Here is a 21,420-nt window from a genome sequence, read left to right on the forward strand (position 1 = left end):
GCATTGATTTGATGATGTATTCATTTGCATTTTCATTGTAAATTAAATTGTTCTTATTGAGTTTTGACATGCAATACTGTCGTACCTTGGAAGTCGAATGGAATCTGTTCCGGAAGTCCATTTGACTTCCAAAATGTTCAGAAACCAAGGCGAGGTTGGCTGCAGAAAACTCCTGCCGCAGAAGCCCCATTGGATGTTCGGCTTCCAAAAATAGTTCGCAAACCAGAACAGTCACTTGTGGCATTCGGGCTTGTGGCATTTGGGAGCCGGAATGTTCGAGAACTAAGCTGTTTGAAAACCAAGGTACGACAAAGAATGGAGAAGGAAATTGACTGAATATGCAGAATTGGACAAATTGACTGGGAAGATTCGATATCAGAAAGACCAAAAGTTTATCGAGGACTGGGGGAAATTTACAGAATATCTGAAAAATATATGTGATGTACAGACAACGCTTGTTGGTTTTGAAGAGACTCTGTGAAATAGTAAGAAATACTGCAAAAAAGAGAGTAAGAGGAAAAGGAGTGGGGAAAGGCAATATTATGTTTAGAAATGCGTCAATAAATAGAATTTTTTCGAAAGATTGACAGAGAAACTGAGGGAAGACAAAAATTGAAGCATGAGTGTAAAACAATTTGTTGATTGTATAAAACTTGTTTGGAAAATGAATAAAAATTATTTTTTTAAAAAAAGAAAACCAAGGTACGACTACAAAACAAAGAAGAAAATCAGCATCTAAAAGGAAAAAAGGAAAAACATGCACCATATGCAGCCAAAAGTCCTTGCACTACCGGGACTTTTTAGTCAGAAACCAACCACAAAGCCTATATGCATGGGTTTTTACTGACACCGCCGAGGTTGCAGGTTCGATCCCTGTATGGACCAGTTGCATATTCCTACATTGTAGTGAGTTGGACCAGATGATCTTCACGGTCCCTTCCAACTCTTTGATCCTATGAGACATCAACCTTTGCAAACAATGAAGGCTGCTGAACAAGGTATGAAATAGGGAGGGGTTCCTCTCAGGTGAAACAGAGGTAAGCACTGTCAGTTTCCCAATTGCAGCTTTGTGACAACCTCACTGACCAGGAAAGCCTTTTCATATTGCACAACGCCTCTTTTAATGTTAGAATGTAAGGGTGCCGCCTCAGAAACTGCTCTCATCTCCCAAAAGAAACTTATCACTCTTTCAATAGCGAATGAAGTTTAGGGCATACAGAGTGACCTAATGGTCACTCCATATTTCTTGCCTGCCACAGAAGAACAAAGTCACTGGGATTCTCAGGAACAACCGCCAGGTAAGCCATTCTTTGAATTCAGTAAGTAAAACCTTGTTAGGTCTGACAAATATATGCCCGTTATCCTGCCTCTGGCAGCCTTAGAATAAATGCAATTTCATATATATTTGAAACAGGGCAGCTGTTAGACATTCAGAACTGAAAATGTTAATTCTGGACATTTTGTTAAAATTCAATCTGGAAATAGTTCTAGAAATGCTAAATCTTGTACTGCAGTGTTTTTTTCTTTCGTAACTTATGGTACTTTATCAGTTTCGGAAAATACATTTCTTATGTAGGTTATTATTATTATTATTATTATTATTATTATTATTATTATTATTGATTTTCCAGTATCATTCCAATAGCAGCCTCATTATAGCAATACCAATTTTATCCAATTAATACAGTTATTAATACCAATTATTCAAATGTCAAATTATACAATTTAATTAAACTGGCCTCTCACATGCTAGATATGATGGCTTCATTCTTCTACATTTTTTCTGCGTTCCAAAATTTTAATAATTTCCATTCCATTCATTTCAGATATAATAATTCCTTATTTAACAGCTACAGTTGTGATTTCTATTTGCGATGGTATATTAGGTAATTTATAAAATTTCAAGTGAAGAATTCTAACTGTAATCCTTATTCTTTCCTGCGTGTAACAATTCCCCCCCATGATGTTTTCCTGTTCATATATGGTGTTGAACCTTTTATTCCTGCAACTGTTGATGGTTTCCATCGCACCCCGAGAGAAGCGGTTATCCCAGTGTTTCCAAAAATCACTGCATCACTCTGTCCTGTGATTCGGCTTCCAGGAAACAATCCATCTTCCCCATTTTCCCCAGCCAGCCTAGGAAGAACAGTCTGAATCCAGACTACAGATAGTTAATCCAGAAACTTCTATTCCCGCAGCTGGTAGACTCCTTTCCTCCCTGCTGCTGATTTATGGCCAATTGTCCTTATCTCAAACACATTCCTTTGTGGATAATGGAGGTTAGGGAGAACTTTGCTCCATATTTTCAAAGCATAGCGTTGCCCCCCCCTTCCCTCTCAGTTCCTTTCTCTCATACACACAGTTCCAGTTTTGTTAAAGTCCATATTTATATTCCAGTTTATCCCATCCTCACTTGTATAGATATTTTACTAATAAAACTTGCATTCCCGGGAGGGTTGCCGTATCATAAATGTAGAGAAAATCTTTAATTAAGCAAACTGTGGGCTCCCCTCCCCCCATCCTCTCTTTCAACGAATGGAATCCACTCTCATTCCAAACCTTTTAGTTCCTTGTAGTCGAGTTGTTTTCTCTGTTTCTAATCTCATCTCTGGCATGCACCTGTAGTTTATTCCATTTAGAAACCAAATAGCAGGATAACCTGTGCTTCCACAAACGGGATTGGGGTTGGGGGGGGTCACGGCAGTCGGAGTGCTTCGTGTACCCAGTGCCTTTGCCTGCCCTCACATTCCATGGGGAAGTGACTGCCAGGCAAACTGCAGGTGAGAGCTTAGTCCCTCTTCCAACCAAAGAGGAATGCAACTCCCATCAGTGCTTGCCAGAATGGCCTGTGATCAGGGATGATGGAAGTTGTTGTCCAAGAAGCTCTGATAGGCTACAGGTTTCCCACTGCTTTTCTGTGTTGTTAAAACAAACAAATCGTTCCTCTTTGTTTCACTGGGAATATTGTAAAATGAAAACAATCTCAATCTGGATTAAATATTTTAAGACCCTTCACAAGACTCAACTATGTAAGCTCAAAAACTATAGTTCTTTTGTTGCATTGTTCCTTTACAGTTTTTTTTTATCTAGCTAGCGATTGGGGGAGGGTCTGAATTTCTTTGTACAGTGGTACCTCGGGTTAAGTACTTAATTCGTTCTGGAGGTCTGTTCGTAACCTGAAACTGTTCTTAACCTGAAGCACCACTTTAGCTAATGGGGCCTCCTGCTGCCGCCGCGCTGCCAAAGCACGATTTCTGTTCTCATCCTGAAGCAAAGTTCTTAACCCGAGATAATATTTCTAGGTTAGAGGAGTCTGTAACCTGAAGCTTATGTAACCTGAAGTATATGTAACCCAAGGTACCACTGTATTTTAATAAGAAACGACCCAATTTGTACTTCTCAAACCAATATGTGAACCAAAGCACAGCTATCCTTCGAAATTTGGATATCTCTGAATGTTGCAGTGTGCAGTTCTCCAACCAAACAACGCATGCAGAAATTCATTCATTCTCAGTTGCTTGTCACCCAAATGTCTCCAAGTGACTTACAGCAAAAAAAGATATACAGTACATAATACCTTGAGGGGGGAATCACGTAAGACATTAATACATTAATATTCCATATAAACATGGAATCCATTTTTAAAAAATACTCAAATAATGAACAAAGCAATAACCAGACCCATTAATTAACAGATAAACAAAACCTCAACCTTCCTCTAATCCAAAAACCATTCACATCAACCCATCAATCTTCCCTCTTTAACCTCCCCACTCCACCCAGAAGTCGGGTGTTGAGACCAGCTGTTGCAAAACAGTGGCGGGTGAGTCCGATTTCCTCTAGAGACGGTCCAGTGTCTCTCCTCTCATTTCAGGGGGAAGCAGTAGCAAAGCAAAGGAGGAAGACGGTAACAAAAGTTTTACCTACAAAGAATATGCAAAAGGGGGGTGGGGAATTGCTTGCAAAAACGTACATGTTAGAATGTGCCAACAAAAATGTGGTTCTTGTTGGCAGGAATTTTCTTTGTACGTGAACTTTCCTGAGGGCTTAAAGAAAAACAAAAATTGCTTTGGGAATGTGGAGAACTGAAGATCCGAGAAACGAGAAACAGAGAAACCAAAAGAGACAGCTTCATCTGTCCCTAATGCTGACAAAGTTTTTAAGCCATTGCCTTTAATGGTGGTTTTATTATGGTTGTGTGTGGTTTTTTTATTGTCGTTACCAGTCACCTGCTGGTTCAGGTGACCAGCCTGCCTAGTCCAGCATCCTGCCAAGATGCTCAGGAAAATCATAGAGCTGAAAGAGACCCCCCAGGGTCATCTAGTCCAACCCCCTGCAATGCAGGAATTTCAGCATGCAGTCCCTCATGCAGCCCACAAGCTTCTCCCCGCTTGCGACCCACAGCAGCTGGCATTCAAAGGCATCCTGTCTCCAACAGAGGCAACTTTACATAGTTATTGTGGCTATAGTCTATGGACAACCTTGTCCTCCATGAATTCACTTGGGAGGGAGGAAATCCAATTCCTCTTTCAACAAGCCTTCTAAGTGGAGATTCTTTTTTGCCCCTGTCAGCATCTGTACTGGATTTGAAATTGCTTCGATATGCGCAATATTGTTAAATATGTCCGTGTGCATGCATGCAGGCAATTATAGATGTTCTTTTTGTATTGTGATGTTGCTTCAAAGGAAGTGATTCATCCATGAAAATGTTAATGGGTTGCTTCCAACACAACACTAAGTTACAAGTCAGTTAGTAGTATACAGTGGTACCTCGGGTTACATATGCTTCAGGTTACAGACTCCGCTAACCCAGAAATAGAACTTTGCTTCAGGATGAGAACAGAAATCGTGTGGTGGCAGCGTGACAGCAGCAGGAGGCCCCATTAGCTAAAGTGGTGCTTCAGGTTAAGAACAGTTTCAGGAATATTACTAACCTGAAACTGTTCTTAACCTGAAGTACCACTTTAGCTAATGGGGCCTCCTGCTGCCGCTGCGCCACCGGAGCCCGATTTCTTTTCTTATCCTGAAGAATATTACTGGCCCAAAAATGGAAGCAAGAAGAATTACCGACAATTGAAGAATAGAGAATGAAGTTAATGAACTATGCAGAACTAGATAAACTAACAGGAAGGATTCAAAACCGGCGGGACCAGAAATTCACGGAAGACTAGAGTAAATTTATGGACTACTTGAAAAGTATTTGTGAAGGTCAGACAATGTTTGTAGGTTTGCAAGAAGTTTTGTGAGGAGTATTATTGGAAGTATTGCAAAAATGGAGAAGGGGAAGGATGATTTGTTAAGAGATGTAAAGGCAATATAAAGTTAAGAAGTGGTTAAAACGGATCATCAGAGGTGCTGATGGAAGTCTAAAAAGATTGTATAAGTGATAAGCTTTGTGGTACATTTTATAATTTATATGTTAAAATCAATCTACACACACACACACAGAGAGAGAGAGAGAGAGAGAGAGAGAGAGAGAGAGAACAGTTTCAGGTTAAGAACGGACCTCCAGAACGAATTAAGTACATAACCCGAGGTACCACTGTATTTACTGCGCAGGTGGGGCATTGCTGCAGATGGGAAAACTCAGGGGCCCTAGCTCAGGAGTAGGACATCTGCCCTGCATGCAGAAGGGCATGGATTCACTCCCTGGCATCTCCACATAGGGCTGAAAGAGACCCCTGCCTTAAATCCTTGTTGTCTGCCCTGATTCAGCAGTTAAGATCAGGTTTTCCTGCAGAAAGCGGTGGGGGAGGGGACCCATTTGACACAGACCAGGAAAACTCAGACTTGTGCCTAGATAGGATGGGGCAAGGGGTAAGTGTGAATTCTTCTTCTTCTTCTTTGGCGATCACTCGTAGCCGAGTAAGATTGTCTTCCATAAACACGGTTTTAACAATGAGTCCATAAGTGACTGTGGAGGCCAATTCCGGATCCACACGTCCTTCCACAGTGGGGTTTCCAGGCAGGAGTTGATCACGATGTGGATTCCTCTCTGGAGGCATTGCAGAGCTAGAGACACCAATGGCCTGACTCAGTGTAAGGCAGCTTGCTAAGTATAATAAGTACATTACCAAAACTTGCAGCACGTGCAACTGTTCCGTTGGATTGCTTTATGACGCCAGCTTGAAACTCTGCCATCTGCTAATGCAAGGGATATTGCACTAGTGGGCAGAAGGCTGGTGCTGCCCAATGTCACCAAGTCCTCGGATTGTTCTCTTTCCCTTCTCCATCATCGCTACAATGCAGCTCTGCTTCCACCCTCAGGTCATCCCTTCTTGTAGTCTGAGGCGTCAAGCTTTGAGTGGGGCTTTGCACACCGAGATTTCAAAAAGAAACCTGCAATGCTGTCTCCACCCATCCTCTGCTTTTCCTTGGTTCTCCTGGGTGCAGCTGGTGCTCAGAATGCAAGACGTAAGTCTATGGTACTTATAAACGTGTTCACATTCAATGGATTGCTGTACATTTCCTTCCCAAAAGGTTCACAACTCAGGGCTTGGTTTGAGCCGAGGCTGTTCTGCAGCTTCTGCACCTGCGAGATGAAATACGAAATGTGTGCCCTTGCAGAAGTGTCTCCTCAGTGAGAAAGAAGAATGTTCCCAGCCCATAGGAATATGCCTCATACCAAGTCAGACTATTGGTCCATTTATCTCAGCACTGTCTATAATGTCTGGCTGCAGCTCTCCAGGATTTCAAACACAGTCGTACCTTGGATCCCAAACACCCTGCGACTCAAACGTTTTGGTTCCCGAACGCCGCAAACCCGGAAGTGAGTGTTCCGGTTTGCAAACGTTCTTTGGAACCCAAATGTCCGGCGTGGCTTCCAATTGGCTGCAGGAGCTTCCTTCAGCTTTGCCTGGAGATGCTGGGGACTGATAAATAATAATAATAATAATAATAATAATAATAATAATAATAATAATAATAATAATAATATTTATACCCCGCCCATCTGGCTGGGTTTCCCCAGCCACTCTGAGCAGCTCCCAACAGAATATTAATGCTAATAATTTTTAAAAAGCGATAAAACATCAAACATTAAAAACTTCCCTAAACAGGGCTGCCTTCACATTGAACCTAGGACCTACCGAGCTACAGATGCTGCTAACACTTTTGTCTGAGTTGCGCTTTTTTTTTTTTTAATGTATTTAGGGAACATGCACAAGAACTCAAACCAGACCAGAAAAAGCACTGATCCATCAGTTTCCATTTCAGGAATAGCAAAAAAGTTGTTAACTTATCTACAGGTTGAGCATGAGGGAAGTCTGTAACTTCTCCCTCATCAATAACCGAAGTCCACCATATTATTGTTCCTTCTTCCTCGTTCTAGGTCCTGCCTGCTCCCTCCGGAATGTGATTTGTTTCACAAGGCCTGGATATGCCCTGGGGAAACCACCTGTGCGTCTCAGCACAGAGGCATCCACCCCTACGATGACGTTCCAAGCATAGATTGCACCCTTCCCTATTCAGCCAGGACAGCTCTGCCAACCAGGCCCAGTTTGCACAATCGAGGTCACGACTCGCACAAAATTATTGCATCACGGATACACCTGGGAGGAGTGCCGCCTGGTGGGGAAGGCCGGCTCCCCCTAAGGCCCAACTAAACACACCTGGTTTAGAGTTCTGTCACTGATTGTTCATTAAGCAGCCAGTGCGATGGACCCCAGAGTCAGACCGAGACTGTGGCCTGGCAGGAAAGTTGGCCTTAACCCTTTAGCTCCTGCTGTGACCCCGGCTGAAATTCTTCCCACTCCAACTATGCCTGCTATTCACGATGGAATAAAACCTCCCATTGATTTTAATCTTTAACAACAAAAAAAGAGAGTTGTTTAACCACCAATCTCTCTTCCTAGGGAAGGACTGCTGTAGCTCAGTGATGGAGCTTCTGCTTTGCATGCAGATGTCACAGGTGCAATCCCCAGGATTTTCAGTTAGCAGAGGTGCAATGGTTAAAGTGTTGGACCAGGAACTGGGAGAGCTGGGTTCAAATCCCTACTCAGCAATGACGCTCCCTGACCTTGGGCCGGTCACCACCTCTCACCCTGACCTACCTCAAAGGGTTGCTGTGAAGATAATACAGAGAGGGAGAGAGCTATGTATGTCAGCTATGTATGAGCTCCTTGGAGGAGGAATAATAATAATAATAATAATAATAATAATAATAATAATAATAATAATAATAATTTTAACTTCATTTATAAAAAGACATAGAATGAGAAAAAAGAAAGAAAAAAGTGAGTGAAAATGAAAAAATACTGTTGCATTATCATACATTGATATACAGTTGTGCATACAGGGATACCTCGGGTTACAGATGCTTCAGGTTAGACGCTTCAGGTTACAGACTCTGCTAACCCAGAAATAGCACCTCGGGTTAAGAACTTTGCTTCAAGATGAGAACAGAAATCGTGCTCCAGCGGCACGGCGGCAGAGGGAGGCCCCATTAGCTAAAGTGGTGCTTCAGGTTAAGAACAGTTTCAGGTTAAGAACGCACCTCCGAAACGAATTACCGTATTTTTCGCTCTATAACATGCACCAGACCATAACACGCACGTAGTTTTTAGAGGAGGAAAACAAGAAAAAAAATATTCTAAACGAAATAGTGGATATATGATTTTTGTGGTTCATGCTGTGGCCACAGACATGTGATCTGACAGTGAGTTTGGAGTTTGGAGTAGTCCAATGCAAAAATCCTGAGGATCCATGTGGATCCATGCTTTGTAACCACAGAGGAGGGAAGGAAGGGGAACCATGGATCCTTTGCTCACGACTGCAGCAGATTCCCCCGCCACCCGCAGGCATTCGCTCCATAACACGCCCAGACATTTCCCCTTACTTTCTAGGAGGAAAAAAGTGAGTGTTGTGGTGCAAAAAATACGGTACACCCTATACACCCTATACCTGGAGGTGTCAGGGCGGTTCACAAAAAAAGATCACAATATATAAAATCCAAATAAGAACAATAACCCCCCCCCAAAAAAACCCCCACACATAATTGTCAATAACCTAGTATATTCTGTGTAAACTCATTCCATTTTTTGTCAATTATTTTTATTGATTTTCCAAAGTACAACCCAATTTTCACAAATGATTACACATTGATACCAAATTAATACAATTTTAATTAAATGACTTCTCACTCACCACTGTAAACTCACTCACTGTATTTATCCATGGAAAGCCTGTGTCTGAAAGCTGTCTGTTCCTATGTTACAAATGTTGTCAAGCCATTGATTAAGCGGAAATGTACAGTGGTACCTCGCAAGACGAATGCCTCGCAAGACGAAAAACTCACAAGACGAAAGAGTTTTTCGTTTTTTGAGTTGCTTCGCAAGACGAATTTCCCTATGGGCTTGCTTCGCAAGACGAAAACGTCTTGCGAGTTTGTTTCCTTTTTCTTAAAACCGTTAATACCGTTAAAACCGTGCTTCACAAGACGAAAAAATCGCAAGGCAAGAAAACTTGCAGAACGAATTAATTTCTGCTCGCGAGGCACCACTGTATCTCCATTCTTCCAATTTACCCGTATCAGTCTCTCAGCCACCATTAGGGCACACAGAATCCATTTTCACTGTCCTGCTGCCAACTTCCATACAATAGTCTATAGTTCAAAAGCACAAGACACTGAGAAGGTGACCAAAGTCTGATTTCTCTTTCCAGCTACATCCCCTTCCATGACTCCTGTGGACACAACAGCCCAGTTGCAATACTTGAAAGGCAGCCATCGCACCTTTTTGGGGACACCCAAGCTCCTGGATGTTCCTGAAGAAAACACAGCATCAATGGCTGCCCGGGAGAGCATCATCAAGGCCACAGACCAGGCTGCAACTACAGCTACACCACCCAGTCTGAAAGCCTATAGCAAGTGGCGCTATAGAGAGACGCCCAAGACAGAAACCCAGAAGGACCCCCAAGTGAGTCTTCTGGCCAGAATTAGGCAGAACACAGAAGAGGCTCCTTTTTGGATTAAGAGGTTGGGAGGAACTTCTACAATCTGCTGCACTCCTGCTACCGGCTCAGCAAGCTACAGCATCCTAGAGGGAACCACGATGCGTGGGATGAGAGGACAAGATGAAGCAGATGGAAATAAAACGAGGACAGCTGTAATTCAAAACAACCAAGACCTGGGGCACCTTGCCCCATCACAGCCTGACAACTTCAAGCCAAGCCCTTCCTCCGGTCCACGCCCATACCAGCCGCTAAGGTCAACCCCTATGTTTACTTCTCCACCAATGGATGCATCGTGGTCGGTGACAGAGTCCAACACCAGCACTAAAGGAGGAGGCGCAGTAGACCACCGCTCTCCTGTGCTGGTTTTCCTCTTCTTTCTCTTCCTCCCTCTTCCCCTCTGTATACTGTGCTGGGTCGGGGCACGAAGCAGGCGCCCTGATGATGCGTAAATTGGGCAGGGGAAGATTTGGTGGCGTTGGGGAGCATGGGAAGCAGTGGTGTCTGGTAGGGAGGAAGACAGGGAGACAAACAGTAGTGGCGCCAGAGCCAATGACAGGGAGAGGCAGCTCATCCTGGTTTTGTCCCCATCCTCCTTCCTGCTGAGTTCTACAAGGGCAATACTTCCAGGAATAATAAGATGAGAGGGAATGTCACCCCATGGACCGGGTGTAAGAAGACGGGCAAGCATGGGTTGGCTGCAGCTGGTGAAGACTATCACCCGAAGGGACCAGCCACACATTGGTGGTAAAAACTCCCCTATACCAAATCAGATCGTTGGCCCACCTACCTCAGTATTGTCTACACTGACTGGCAGCTGCTCTTCAGGGTTTCAGGCAGGGGTTTCAGGCAGGGTTTTCAGGCAGGGGTCTCTCCCAGCCTACCTGTGGGGGGTTGAACCTGGGACCTTCTGCATGCAAATCAGATGTTCTGCCATTTGCGCTATGGCCCAGACTTTTCCATGCCATGTTATGAAGTGCTGCTTTAGCAACGAATGGACGAGGGTCAAGGCTGCTTTGCAATTCCACCTGGCGGCAGAGCAGAGGGGAAGCAGCACAGGAGGGCTGTGTCACTGCCTTTGCTCAAAGACCAGCTGTGATTGGTCCACCATCAGGAGCAGTAGCCAGTCACATCAGGCCTACCAAACAGTTTCCAGTTGCTTCCCAACAGGTCCTTAAAAGGACTTTAAGAACTAGTGTCCTGGCATGCTTCCTCCTCCATCCCCACCCCTTTTCCTTGTGTGTTGTGAAAGCCTGATCATATCAGTTGCTCTGGGCGCCTTTTTGGCTAGAGTATTGTATACATGTTGTAAATAATAAACAAATGAACAAAAGCATTTGGGGTTCAATTGCTGCCTAGTCTTCCTAGTCTGTCTGCATCACCCATCTCTGGAGGGGTGTGGCCCCAACCAGAAAGGTTCCCTGTGAGAAAATGTGGCTCTTGGGTTGGAAAAGTTTCCTATCAGCCCATGGATCAAAAGGAAGCTACTCTTCGAAATCAGTGCTTATCAGAATTTTATCAATGCAGTTTCCCCAACTCAAATTGTGTTCAAAAATACATAAAAGTATGGTTGAGCATGCATAAAAATCCATGACTTTGTGAAAACAACATACAAAACACATTTAATTGGGGGGGGGGCTGTTTGCAAAAATGTGCACATGTTCTGCCTCTCTCATGTTTGGGGGAAACTGTGAACCAGTCTTTTTAGAGGCGAGAAGAGGCGAGCTCCTTTCGTAGCTCTCATCTCACTCTAGCTGCAGAGGCTTCCTCGCACGTGTTTGCGCGTGATTTTTGTTCCCATGAAAGAACCGCACGATGCTGGTCCAGGAACCCGAGATCCTGATCCGGTAGTGAATGAGGCCTCCCCGTACGTCGTAGATATTGATCTTATTCTCCCCTTCACCAGAGGCAAAGTTCAGCACCTGCCCGCCGCAGTCTACAACCATGTGGGCATTGTCCTGGACGCAGAACGGCTCCTTGGCAAACTCTTCCACTGCAAACTCCAAGCAGTGGCCTAGTTCCTCGGGAAGAACCCCCCAGGAGCGCAAGCTCTGCCTCACTCTCAGCAGGTCTCCGACACTCAGCGGCTCCTTGCGAATGGCCAGCCTCGCAAGGTAAATTTCGGCCGTCCGCTCTTTGATATCACACTGGATCTGCTTGTATAGGACATATACAGAAATCTGGCAGTCCCCCTTGCCGGACCGAAACTCTATGGGGGGTCCGCCGCACTGGATAACCAGCTGGGCATTTTGCTGCACAGACCAGGGCTCCTGGAGAAAGGTATCAATGGCCTTGTTGAAACAGGCTTGGAGTAAGTAGTTGATGCCATCCAGCCGATCGCGGTGCTTTAGGAGATTCTCAGCTGTCAGTGGTTCGTAAGAGGGCAGCAGGTTAGCCACGTACAACAGGGCATCCTTCATGATATTGAGGACACTGGTGGGCTTCCACAACTGCTTGGCTGTCACAGCAACCTCGTCGTCCGTGCCCATGGGGGAATAATCCGCTTTGTTCATGGCTAGCCACATCGTGGAGAGGAGAACAGCGAGCGCCACCACCACCACGACGGTCAGCAGTTTGTTCATGAATCTCCAGAGCTGAGCTGTAAACCATGGGATGACGATGCTGAGAGCCAATTGCAAGACAGTGCTGAGGACAAAGGCCACGTTTCCTTTTGAAAAGAAGGGAAATATCATCAGTGCTGGGGAGGGGTGGAATTCATTGGCGTTTTTTGTTTCCACAATTTAAAATAAAATAAAAATAAAAAATTGTTATTTATACCCCGCCCATCCGGCGGGTTCCCCCAGCCACTCCGGGCAGCTTCCAACAGAATATTAAAATACAATAATCTATTAAACATTAAAAGCTTCCCTAAATAGGGCTGCCTTCAGATGTCTTTTAAAAAAAGGTAAAGGACCCCTGACAGTTAAGTCCAGTCGCGAACGACTCTGGGGTTGCGGCGCTCATCTCGCTTTACTGGCCGAGGGAGCTGACATTTGTCCGCAGACAGTTTTTCCGGGTCATGTGCCAGCATGACTAAGCCGCTTCTGGTGAAACCAGAGCAGCGCACGGAAACGCCATTTACCTTCCCACCAGAGCAGAACCTATTTATCTACTTGCACGTTGATGTGCTTTGAACTGCTAGTTTGGCAGGAGCTGGGACCGAGCAACAGGAGCTCACCCCATCGCAGGGATTTGAACCGCTGATCTTCCGATCAGCAAGCCCTAGGCTCAGTGGTTTAGACCACAGCACCACCAAATCAGGTTAAAGGTTCAGTATCTGGAGAACCACAGGTTCCCCACCTCTGGTGTCTAGGACTGCAGCCTTTGTCAACTGATCACCTGGGTTAATCCATCAAGCCATCCATAGATATACAGTGGAGCCTTGGTTCTCCAACGGCATAGTTGACGAACAAATTGGCTCCCGAACACTGAAAACCTAGAAGTAAGTGTTCCGGTTTTCGAACACCGAACGTCCGACACACCTTCCGCTTGAGTGCAGGAAACTCCTGCAGCCAATCAGAAGCCACGCCTTGGTTTTCAAACTGTTTCGGGAGTCGAACGGACTTCCGGAACAGATTAAGTTTGAGAACCAAGGTTCCACTGTGCTTGAAAGGTGCCTTCACAATTAATTGGTCAGCCAATCCAAATCTCTAGTTTTTAAATTTAAGAATACAGCTGGTGCCACCCATCATCTTAAAAGAGTGTGCGTGAGAGAGAAAATAAAGAGCATATTGATGGAAAGTATGCATGCTTGCATCATCTAACTGAAAACTTTGCTGTGCGCTCCCCCTTTTATCCTCCTGTGCAAAACTCAGCAGATTTTGCAATGGTCCTAGAAAAGGGAGGCATGCAGACATGTATGTCCCATTGCCTTAGGTGTGACATTCCTGATACTTTCTTACGCAAGACAGTGAGGGTAGGATTGCAGCCTCAGGTTGTGCACACACTCACCCGCTAGTGCCACAAAAAAATAGTTTTTCTCAATCCATTCATGTTCATCTCCAAAATGCTTTCAGTCCAGATCCAATCTAGATCCTGCCATGCACAACAGTGGGCGTGGATACTTAATTCTTATTAGGAAACCCTCAGAGCAGATAAAACAAGCACTTCTTCATGCAGAACCTAGTTAAGCTACAGAACTCCCTCCCACGGGAAGGAAGCGATGCTCACCAACTTAGATGGCTTTAAAAGCGGATCAGGCAAATTAATGGAGGAGAAGGCTAGCTAGACTGCGACAGAATGCAGCAGCTAGATGGGCGTCTGGGAGTGGCCACCAAGACCATATAACCATATAAGACCATATAAGGTCTTGAAACACCTACATTGGCTCCCAGTACGTTTCCAAGCATGATTCAAAGTGTTGGTGCTGACGTTTAAAGCCCTAAACAGCCTCGGCCCAGAATACCTCAAGAAGCATCTCCACCCCCATCGTTCAGCCCAGACACTGAGGTCCAGCTCCGAGGGCCTTATGGCAGCTCCCTCACTGTGAGAAGTGAGGTTACAGGGAACCAGGCAGAAGGCCTTCTTGGTGGTGGCACCCACCCTGTGGAACACTCTCCCTTCAGATGCCAAGGAAACAAACAACTATCAGAAGGTAGCCCTGTTTAGGGAAGTTTTTAATGTCTAATGTGTTGCATTTTTTATGTGCTGTAATAATAATAATAATAATAATAATAATAATAATAATAATAATAATAATAATAATAAAAATAAACTTTTATTTGTATCCTGCCCTCTCCGGCCAAGACCAGGCTCAGGGTGGCTAACATCAAATATAAACATTGATATAAAATCAAACAATAATTAAACCACCTCTTAAAAACAACTCAGGATAAAATTAAAATCTGGATTAGATGGCTTTCCGCAGGCCTCCCAGAGTGGCTGGGGAAACCCAGCCAGATGAGCGAGGTATAAATAAATAAAAAATTGTTATTATTACAATAAGCCAAACTGTTTCCCGGAAGAGAACGCTCCAGTTGCAGATTTCGGTTTCTATCTTGCACGTGTAAATCCTCCTCTGGTTCTTGCCAAACGAACCACTGCGTCCTTAACGTTACAAACCTGACGACTGCAATCTGGATGAGCAGCAGAGAGTCACCTGCACTTCCGTGTGGAATGCGATCTCGGGAAGAAATAAAAATCCCCTATGAAAAATTACACCTGCCTCCTCAGTGACTTACGGTACATATCGCACGCCGCCGTTTCTCCGTCTTCTCCTACAATGAGAGCAATCCTACTTTGTTAACTTCTCAGTTTCGGGTTCCTGCAATACACGTGACTCCACCTTGGCGCACGGCGCTGCCTCTAACAGCGCGCAACGAACGGGTCCTAAAGTCGGTTTCCCCCTTACTCGGTTCAGGGGAAATAAAGAAAAAAAGCGTTTTAGTGTTCTCCCCGACTGACGCGATCGTGCCATTTCTCTCCCTTGCAAAATAAATAAAAAAATAAAAAAAGCATTTTACCTGCTTCGATTACTGCCTTTATAAACAAATATATTTTCTCCCCCGCCGCACACTTCGCACGCACTTTTGGATGTGCACCGCACAGCAAATTTTATGGTAATTTCACCCCCTCCCCCTCCCCCCCGCTTAAAAATAATAGAGATTCTGTTGCGGTCCGAACTCATTCTTTCCACCAGGAGGCAGCAAGGAACAATAAGCAGCTTGGAAACCGAAAGTCGATCGTAGATGCACCGGGAAATCAGGGCGCTTCTGGGGCCGCCGCGCGCGCAAAACAAAACGGCCACCCCTCGGGAAACCCCCTCAGCGCCCCCCACTCCAAAGGATCTGCTCCACATTCTTTCCTAGGTCACTCTGCTGAACGTCTGGATCGCCACGGATTTGCCTTGAAAGGTATGCGGGGTGGGGGGGCTGGCGGGGTGGATGGGGACTGGAGAGGAGCTGTCGGCGGCCGGCCAAAGTTTAGCCAGAGCTGAGTTCAGATGGCGAGCAATTCAGATTGCAGGGAAAGGGAGGCTTCCCCTCAAAGCGGCTTGCTCGGCAAGATCAAGAGATCCCTTCGCCCACCCCGCCTCCCCACCGGTGGATCGCTGGGAATCTGCCACTGAGGTCGCGGGAGGACAGCTTGAGTCCCGCCTGCAAAAGGACGGGAGGCAGCGCGGGAGGGGTTGGAAAGAAAATGTGCATCGGCGGCGCAAACACTTGACTCGGAAAGCCAGCCTCCCATCCATCTGGATCCTGGAGGAAGCGAAGATCCGGCTCTGACACCTTAGTGGACTTTTCCATTTCTATTTGTGCTTTTTCGGAGCGGGGGCCAATGTCGTTTCAGTAGGTGGCCCTTGGCTTAAAATTTTTGGAAAGTGTTGCTGCCTTGGCTTAAAATATTTGGAAAGTGTTGCTGCCTTGGAGTTACTTAAGAAGCAGGAAGTGGCTCAGGATACGGCGCTCAAAAACAAGAGCGCAGGACAACAGATGCGTTGCTATTAGTCATAGGGAACCTCCAGTGTCAGGTGCAGTATATGCCGCCAGGTATTGACTAGGAAGTAAATAGCTCTCGCCTTCCTGCTGTGCGTCTGGGAAGCGTCTGCTTAGCCACACTGGAATGCAGGATGGCAGAGTGCGTTGGACTTTGGGCCGACGCAGCAGGGCTCTTAATAATGGTAACGTTAATAGCAACAGCACCAACTTCTTACTCTTATCAGCGCAGAACACCTAGCCAAGGAGGACCAAAATTGAGAAGATCCATAACTGGTGTAGGACTGTAAATTATTTGATGTGTTAATGTGAATGGAAGTCGTTAAAATTGCAGCTGCGGTACTGTATAAGGGTTTGTTATTCTGACTAGCGTGTATTGGAATTTATAAGTTTTTGGAGTGCAGAGTGAAAGTAAATCATCAATCATCAATTCTAGCACGGAGGGCAACAAAATTATATAATTTGGCATCTGAACAATTGGCGTTATTAATTATATTATAATTTGGTATTTTATTTTGGTATGGGCAATGAGGCTTTTATTGAGTTATTGTAATTGAAAGCTAATAGAAATTATTACACACAAAAAGAGATCCATAATGGAGAAAATCCATGGCCTTGCGCAAACAAATTTTGGCCTTGCACAGAACGCCATAATTACGAAAGATTACCAAAGTCCGCCCCAGATTCTATTACTATGCTTCGGCATCAGTGCTGTGTATTTTGTAAGTGATTATAATGTTCTATAATTTTTTCCCAAGGTTTTTTTCCCTTCCTTTCTTTCTAAAAGCAAACAAAAACCGAAATGCAATGCAAAGGGTTTCCCTCTTTTGTGAAATTAGCAGTGTCTCACAGGGCAGAGGAAGTGAAATGCTCTTACTTATATGTGGGTGTCTTAAAGGTCAACGTTCTGTGTGTGTTAAGGCAAACTGTCTGTGACATTCATTCTGATTTGTTTGCAGAGTTATGCAAACAACTTTCTGTTGCACTTTTCCCTTATCACAAGAAGCGAATCTTAGCTAGCCACTGACGGTTCATTGTAGACAATATTAGTATTAATCCAGTGATGGCCAAACTTGGCCCTCCAGCTGTTTTGGGACTACTATTCCCATCATCCCTGACCACTGGTCCTGTTAGCTAAGGATGATGGGAGCTGTAGTCCCAAAACAGCTGGAGGGCAGAGTTTGGCCATCACTGGATTAATCCAAATAGGCCAATGGTCTCAAGTTGGAAAAAGGCAGCTGTGCAGAAGAGGGGATTTCAACAAAAAGAGCTTTTTTCACCTCTGGTCCAGCATCTTGTATTTACCGTGGTCAACCATATACCCATAGTTTTAACTGCACTGCCTGAATCAGTACTTTCTTTTCTCTGCCCTAAACCTTCCAACATACAGCTTCCTTGGAGTTCGAGAAACATTTCTCTTGAGTATTTGCTTGTCTCCAGAGCTCCTTGTGTGAATTAGGCCCCTTAAGTTGGTTCTGAAAACATTTAGCACGGAGGTATCGTTGCAACGTAGAATGGGGAGGAAATCCAGGGCTAGGTAGCAAAAGGAAGTGGTTAGACCATATATAGAGCTGTGTGGGAATAAAGCTGAGAGGCTGGGCTGTGAGCGGGTGCCTGCATTTTGAGGATGCACATTTAAAACAAAGGAGGAGAGGAGGAGGAACCGAGATGCTTTGACGAGAGGAAATGGCCATTTCGGACGACCGTGCAAGGATGAAAAGGAGCTAGCCGGAACCAAATTGGATAGGGTGAATTGTTGGTTCGCCGTCAGCCAAATACCGTGGCACTTTCAGGTGGAGAAAGTCAGGCCTGAAGTAGGGAGAGAGAGGACTCTCCTTAACTAAGGCTATAAAGGTGCAAACTGACGCTTTGTTGAGCAAACACCTGCTGGCCTGAGACCTAGTCCAAGATGGCTGCCAAGAGACGAGGTGAAGCAGAGGTTGGCGAGAGCAGGCCCAAAAGGTGTGTTTCCCTTCAGGCAAGTTTCACTGATAACTAGCACACAGGGGTTACAAGATTAAGGAACAAAGAGCGTTCTTTGAGTATAAACAGTATTTTGTTATTAATACCTTGCTGTCTTTCTCTGGTGAAAATGTTTCATTTTTAATCATTGCATTTTCCTATGGAAACTTAAAGTTCTGCTCATTCATTATTATTATTATTATTATTATTATTATTATTATTATTATTATTATTATTTTGATTTCTCACCTGACCATTTGCAATAAAGTCCCGGGGGGGATTGCAACAATTTAAAATGCAATGCTTGAAACGGTTTAAAACACCTGGAGGTGTTGCTTCAGGATGCAAACACTGTGGAATGGGAATGATACCGTGAAGGTGTTAGGTTCACACTTGTAGGGAGGGGATTCCACAATTTAGGGGCTGCCATTTGGGGCCTAAGTCATTTTATGGCGTTAATCACTAGTGCAATAGTGTTTAAATTGGCTACACACCAACACTTTATGTGATGCTTCTCTTTCGCCCTGGGAAAAATGGAAGTCAAAAGTCGGCTTCCTTACAGTCAAGCAGAAGGCATTATCAGAGTTCAATGGCAAAACGCAGCAAAAACATGGAGATGTAGTGCAGCTGAGGGGTGTGGCCTGAGGAGAGTTCTGAGGGCCGTATAGAGAGGCCTGGAGGGCCGCATTTGGCCCAAGGGCCTTTGGTTCCCCACCTGTGGACTAAACAAAAAGGAAGCAGGCTATTGGTTCTTGCTTCAGAGGTCGAAGCCAGGCAGCCCTAATTTTCCCCAACCTGATAACCTCTCACATAACAAAATTTGGATGGAATAAGGCCCTATTTATAACATAAACATTATTCAAGACAACGCTGGCCCATTTTCTCTTTCTCCAAATATCCAGCCTAGAGCTGAGCTGGCTGCATGGCTCTCTGAATGAAAAAAAGGTGCCCTGTTTCATGCCATCTCCTCAGATGATGTCTCAGATGCGGAACACATTGTCCCACAATAAGTGAAACTTGTTCAATGTCTCCTTATGCATTCTCTCCCCCTTCCTGCCAGGCCTCGATACGATCCTATGGCAGTTCAGCCGCCACCGGATTCCCAAAAGCAAGCCGCTGCCTATGCAGAAGAATATGATATCATCACCGAAGAAGACATCGAAGAGATTAGGGATGCACTTGAAGGAGGAAGAATGGCAGAAGCAGCGTCCAAAATATTGGAAAACCTGCAGGCTTTGGAGAATGCCCGGCTGGACATTGCAGTAACGGGAGAGTCTGGTGCCGGCAAGTCTTCGTTTGTCAACGCCATTCGAGGCCTAGGGGATGAAGACGAAGGATCTGCCGACACTGGGGTTGTGGAGACCACAAAGGTGCCCACTCCTTATTCACACCCCAAGCACCCCAACGTGACTGTGTGGGATCTACCCGGAATCGGCACTCCAGATTTCCAGTCCAGCACTTACCTGGAGCAGGTCAACTTCTCCCGCTATGACTTCTTTATTCTCATTGCCTCAGAGCGCTTCAAGTCCAACCATGCCCAGTTGGCGCAGGAAATCCAGCGGCTGGGCAAATGCTTCTACTTTGTGCGCTCGAAGGTAGACGCAGATCTAGAGGCCACCAAAAAGCGCCGGCCAAAAGCCTACGACGAGGAGGCGATACTGAGGAAGATTCGAGAGAATTGCAAAGAGTGCCTTCAGGCCCAAGGAGTGGCTGCTCCCCAGGTCTTCCTCCTTTCCAGCTGGGAGCTAAACAAGTACGACTTCATACAGCTCGAGGAGACTCTGGAGAAGGAGCTGCCGAGCCACAAGAGACATGCCTTCCTCATGGCCCTGCCAAACATCTCTTTGTCCATCTTGCAGAAGAAGAAAGAGGCCTTGCAGAAGCAAATCTGGAAGCTGGCTACCATCTCATGCGGAATAGCAGCTGTGCCCATCCCAGGCCTCTCTGTAGCCTGCGATATAACTATCCTGGTTAAGTCTCTTTCGGAATACCGTCAGAACTTTGGCCTAGATGACGAATCCCTCGGCAAATTAGCTGAGAAGGTTGGCAAGAATGTGGAGGAGCTTAAAGAGGTGATCGAGTCACCATTGACCAAAGAAATCTCCAGGGACCTCGTGGTGAAGATGTTAACCAAAGCCGGTGGTGGGGCATTGATGCTGGTGGAGTACTTTGCCAGCACAATCCCTGTATTTGGCTCTGTGACAGCTGGAGGGATATCCTTTGGAACCACCTATTACATGCTTTACAGCTTCCTAAACGAGGTGGCAGGTGATGCTCAGCGTGTCCTCATCAAGGCCTTTGAGTCCGATGTTTGAAAGAGTTCTTCAGATCTCGTGTAGTGATCCATGATGGGTGCTTAGCTTCTAAATGGATGGAACGGCACCGAATCGAACAGAGCTCTGTCCTACAGTTCTCGAGGTTGTTTGGGGAAAGCTATGGCAGTTAAACTAGAATGAAGCTGGTTGAAACTTGTCATGTAGACGTGAGCCATATGCATTTGACTGGAGGCCTTTTTGAATCGGCTTGCTTCCTTTAGTGAAAATGGATGATTTTTTAATTTGTTTTAATGTTACCACTCTTAATGACTTTATAACTAAAGCCAAGATTGTGCTGTTTTATACCCGGTGAAGCTCCTTGGGCAACGTTCAGGGCTTAACTTAACAAAGAACTGGAATACAAATCAGTTCCCTTTTTACTAGTGGTTCAAGCCACAGATTGTGACAACCTGAATATTTAGGCCTGTCTTGCTTTCCTTTCTTTTTTTCTTTTTTGAATAATAAAATGTGTCTAACCTAAAGCATCTAGAGTGTACAAGTTCCTTGGTTCGAAGCAGAAGATTTAAAACAAGTGGCATCTTCTCATTCATAAGTAACTCTGACCCAGGTCCTGTTGCTCTCTAGGAAAACTTTTATCTGGCCAGCTCCAATCCCATTAGCTATATTGGATCTCCAGGTTAACTTATAGATTCAGTATTTAAGCAACAGTCCATACTAAGGAGGGGAAAAAATAAAGGCTGGGATAAATTTTAATGGAATGGGGCACATGTTTTGCACAAGCCTTTTTGGAGTTGTAGGTA

General features: G+C 45.0%; 2 protein-coding genes across 9 annotated transcripts in view; one reads left to right on the plus strand and one right to left on the minus strand.

Annotated features, from left to right (window-relative positions):
- The window catches only part of LOC308590114 (interferon-inducible GTPase 5-like), a 72,347-nt gene that overhangs the window by 49,714 nt on the left and 1,213 nt on the right, over nucleotides 1-21,420 (plus strand). The window contains exons 2-3 of one of the 6 annotated variants that reach the window (XM_081199809.1): nucleotides 17,027-17,104; nucleotides 19,405-21,141. In XM_081199809.1, the coding sequence (XP_081055935.1) occupies nucleotides 19,421-20,659 (1,239 nt within the window). In that variant the 5' untranslated portion in view covers nucleotides 17,027-17,104; nucleotides 19,405-19,420 and the 3' untranslated portion in view covers nucleotides 20,660-21,141. Of the gene's footprint in view, nucleotides 1-15,537; nucleotides 15,801-15,849; nucleotides 16,236-16,283; nucleotides 16,568-17,026; nucleotides 17,105-19,404; nucleotides 21,142-21,420 lie in introns of those variants that run through there. The other 5 variants (XM_081199808.1, XM_081199806.1, XM_081199810.1 and 2 more) reach the window with 5 other exon arrangements.
- LOC308590126 (uncharacterized protein) lies at nucleotides 10,811-15,392 on the minus strand. 3 transcript variants are annotated; one of them, XM_081199839.1, is made up of 2 exons: nucleotides 15,129-15,392; nucleotides 10,811-12,616 (listed from the first exon to the last, which is right to left on the minus strand). In XM_081199839.1, exons 1-2 carry the CDS (start codon nucleotides 15,133-15,135, stop codon nucleotides 11,694-11,696), a joined length of 930 nt encoding a protein of 309 aa, XP_081055965.1. In that variant the 5' UTR covers nucleotides 15,136-15,392; the 3' UTR covers nucleotides 10,811-11,693. The 3 variants fall into 3 exon arrangements, with proteins under 3 accessions (XP_081055965.1, XP_081055966.1, XP_081055967.1); XM_081199840.1 differs by having other exon boundaries at nucleotides 15,134-15,391; XM_081199841.1 differs by lacking the exon at nucleotides 15,129-15,392 and adding an exon at nucleotides 14,888-14,980.

Source organism: Podarcis bocagei (assembly GCF_964188305.1).
Source record: "Podarcis bocagei genome assembly, chromosome: 7".
In the NCBI taxonomy this organism is placed as follows: Eukaryota; Metazoa; Chordata; class Lepidosauria; order Squamata; family Lacertidae; genus Podarcis; species Podarcis bocagei.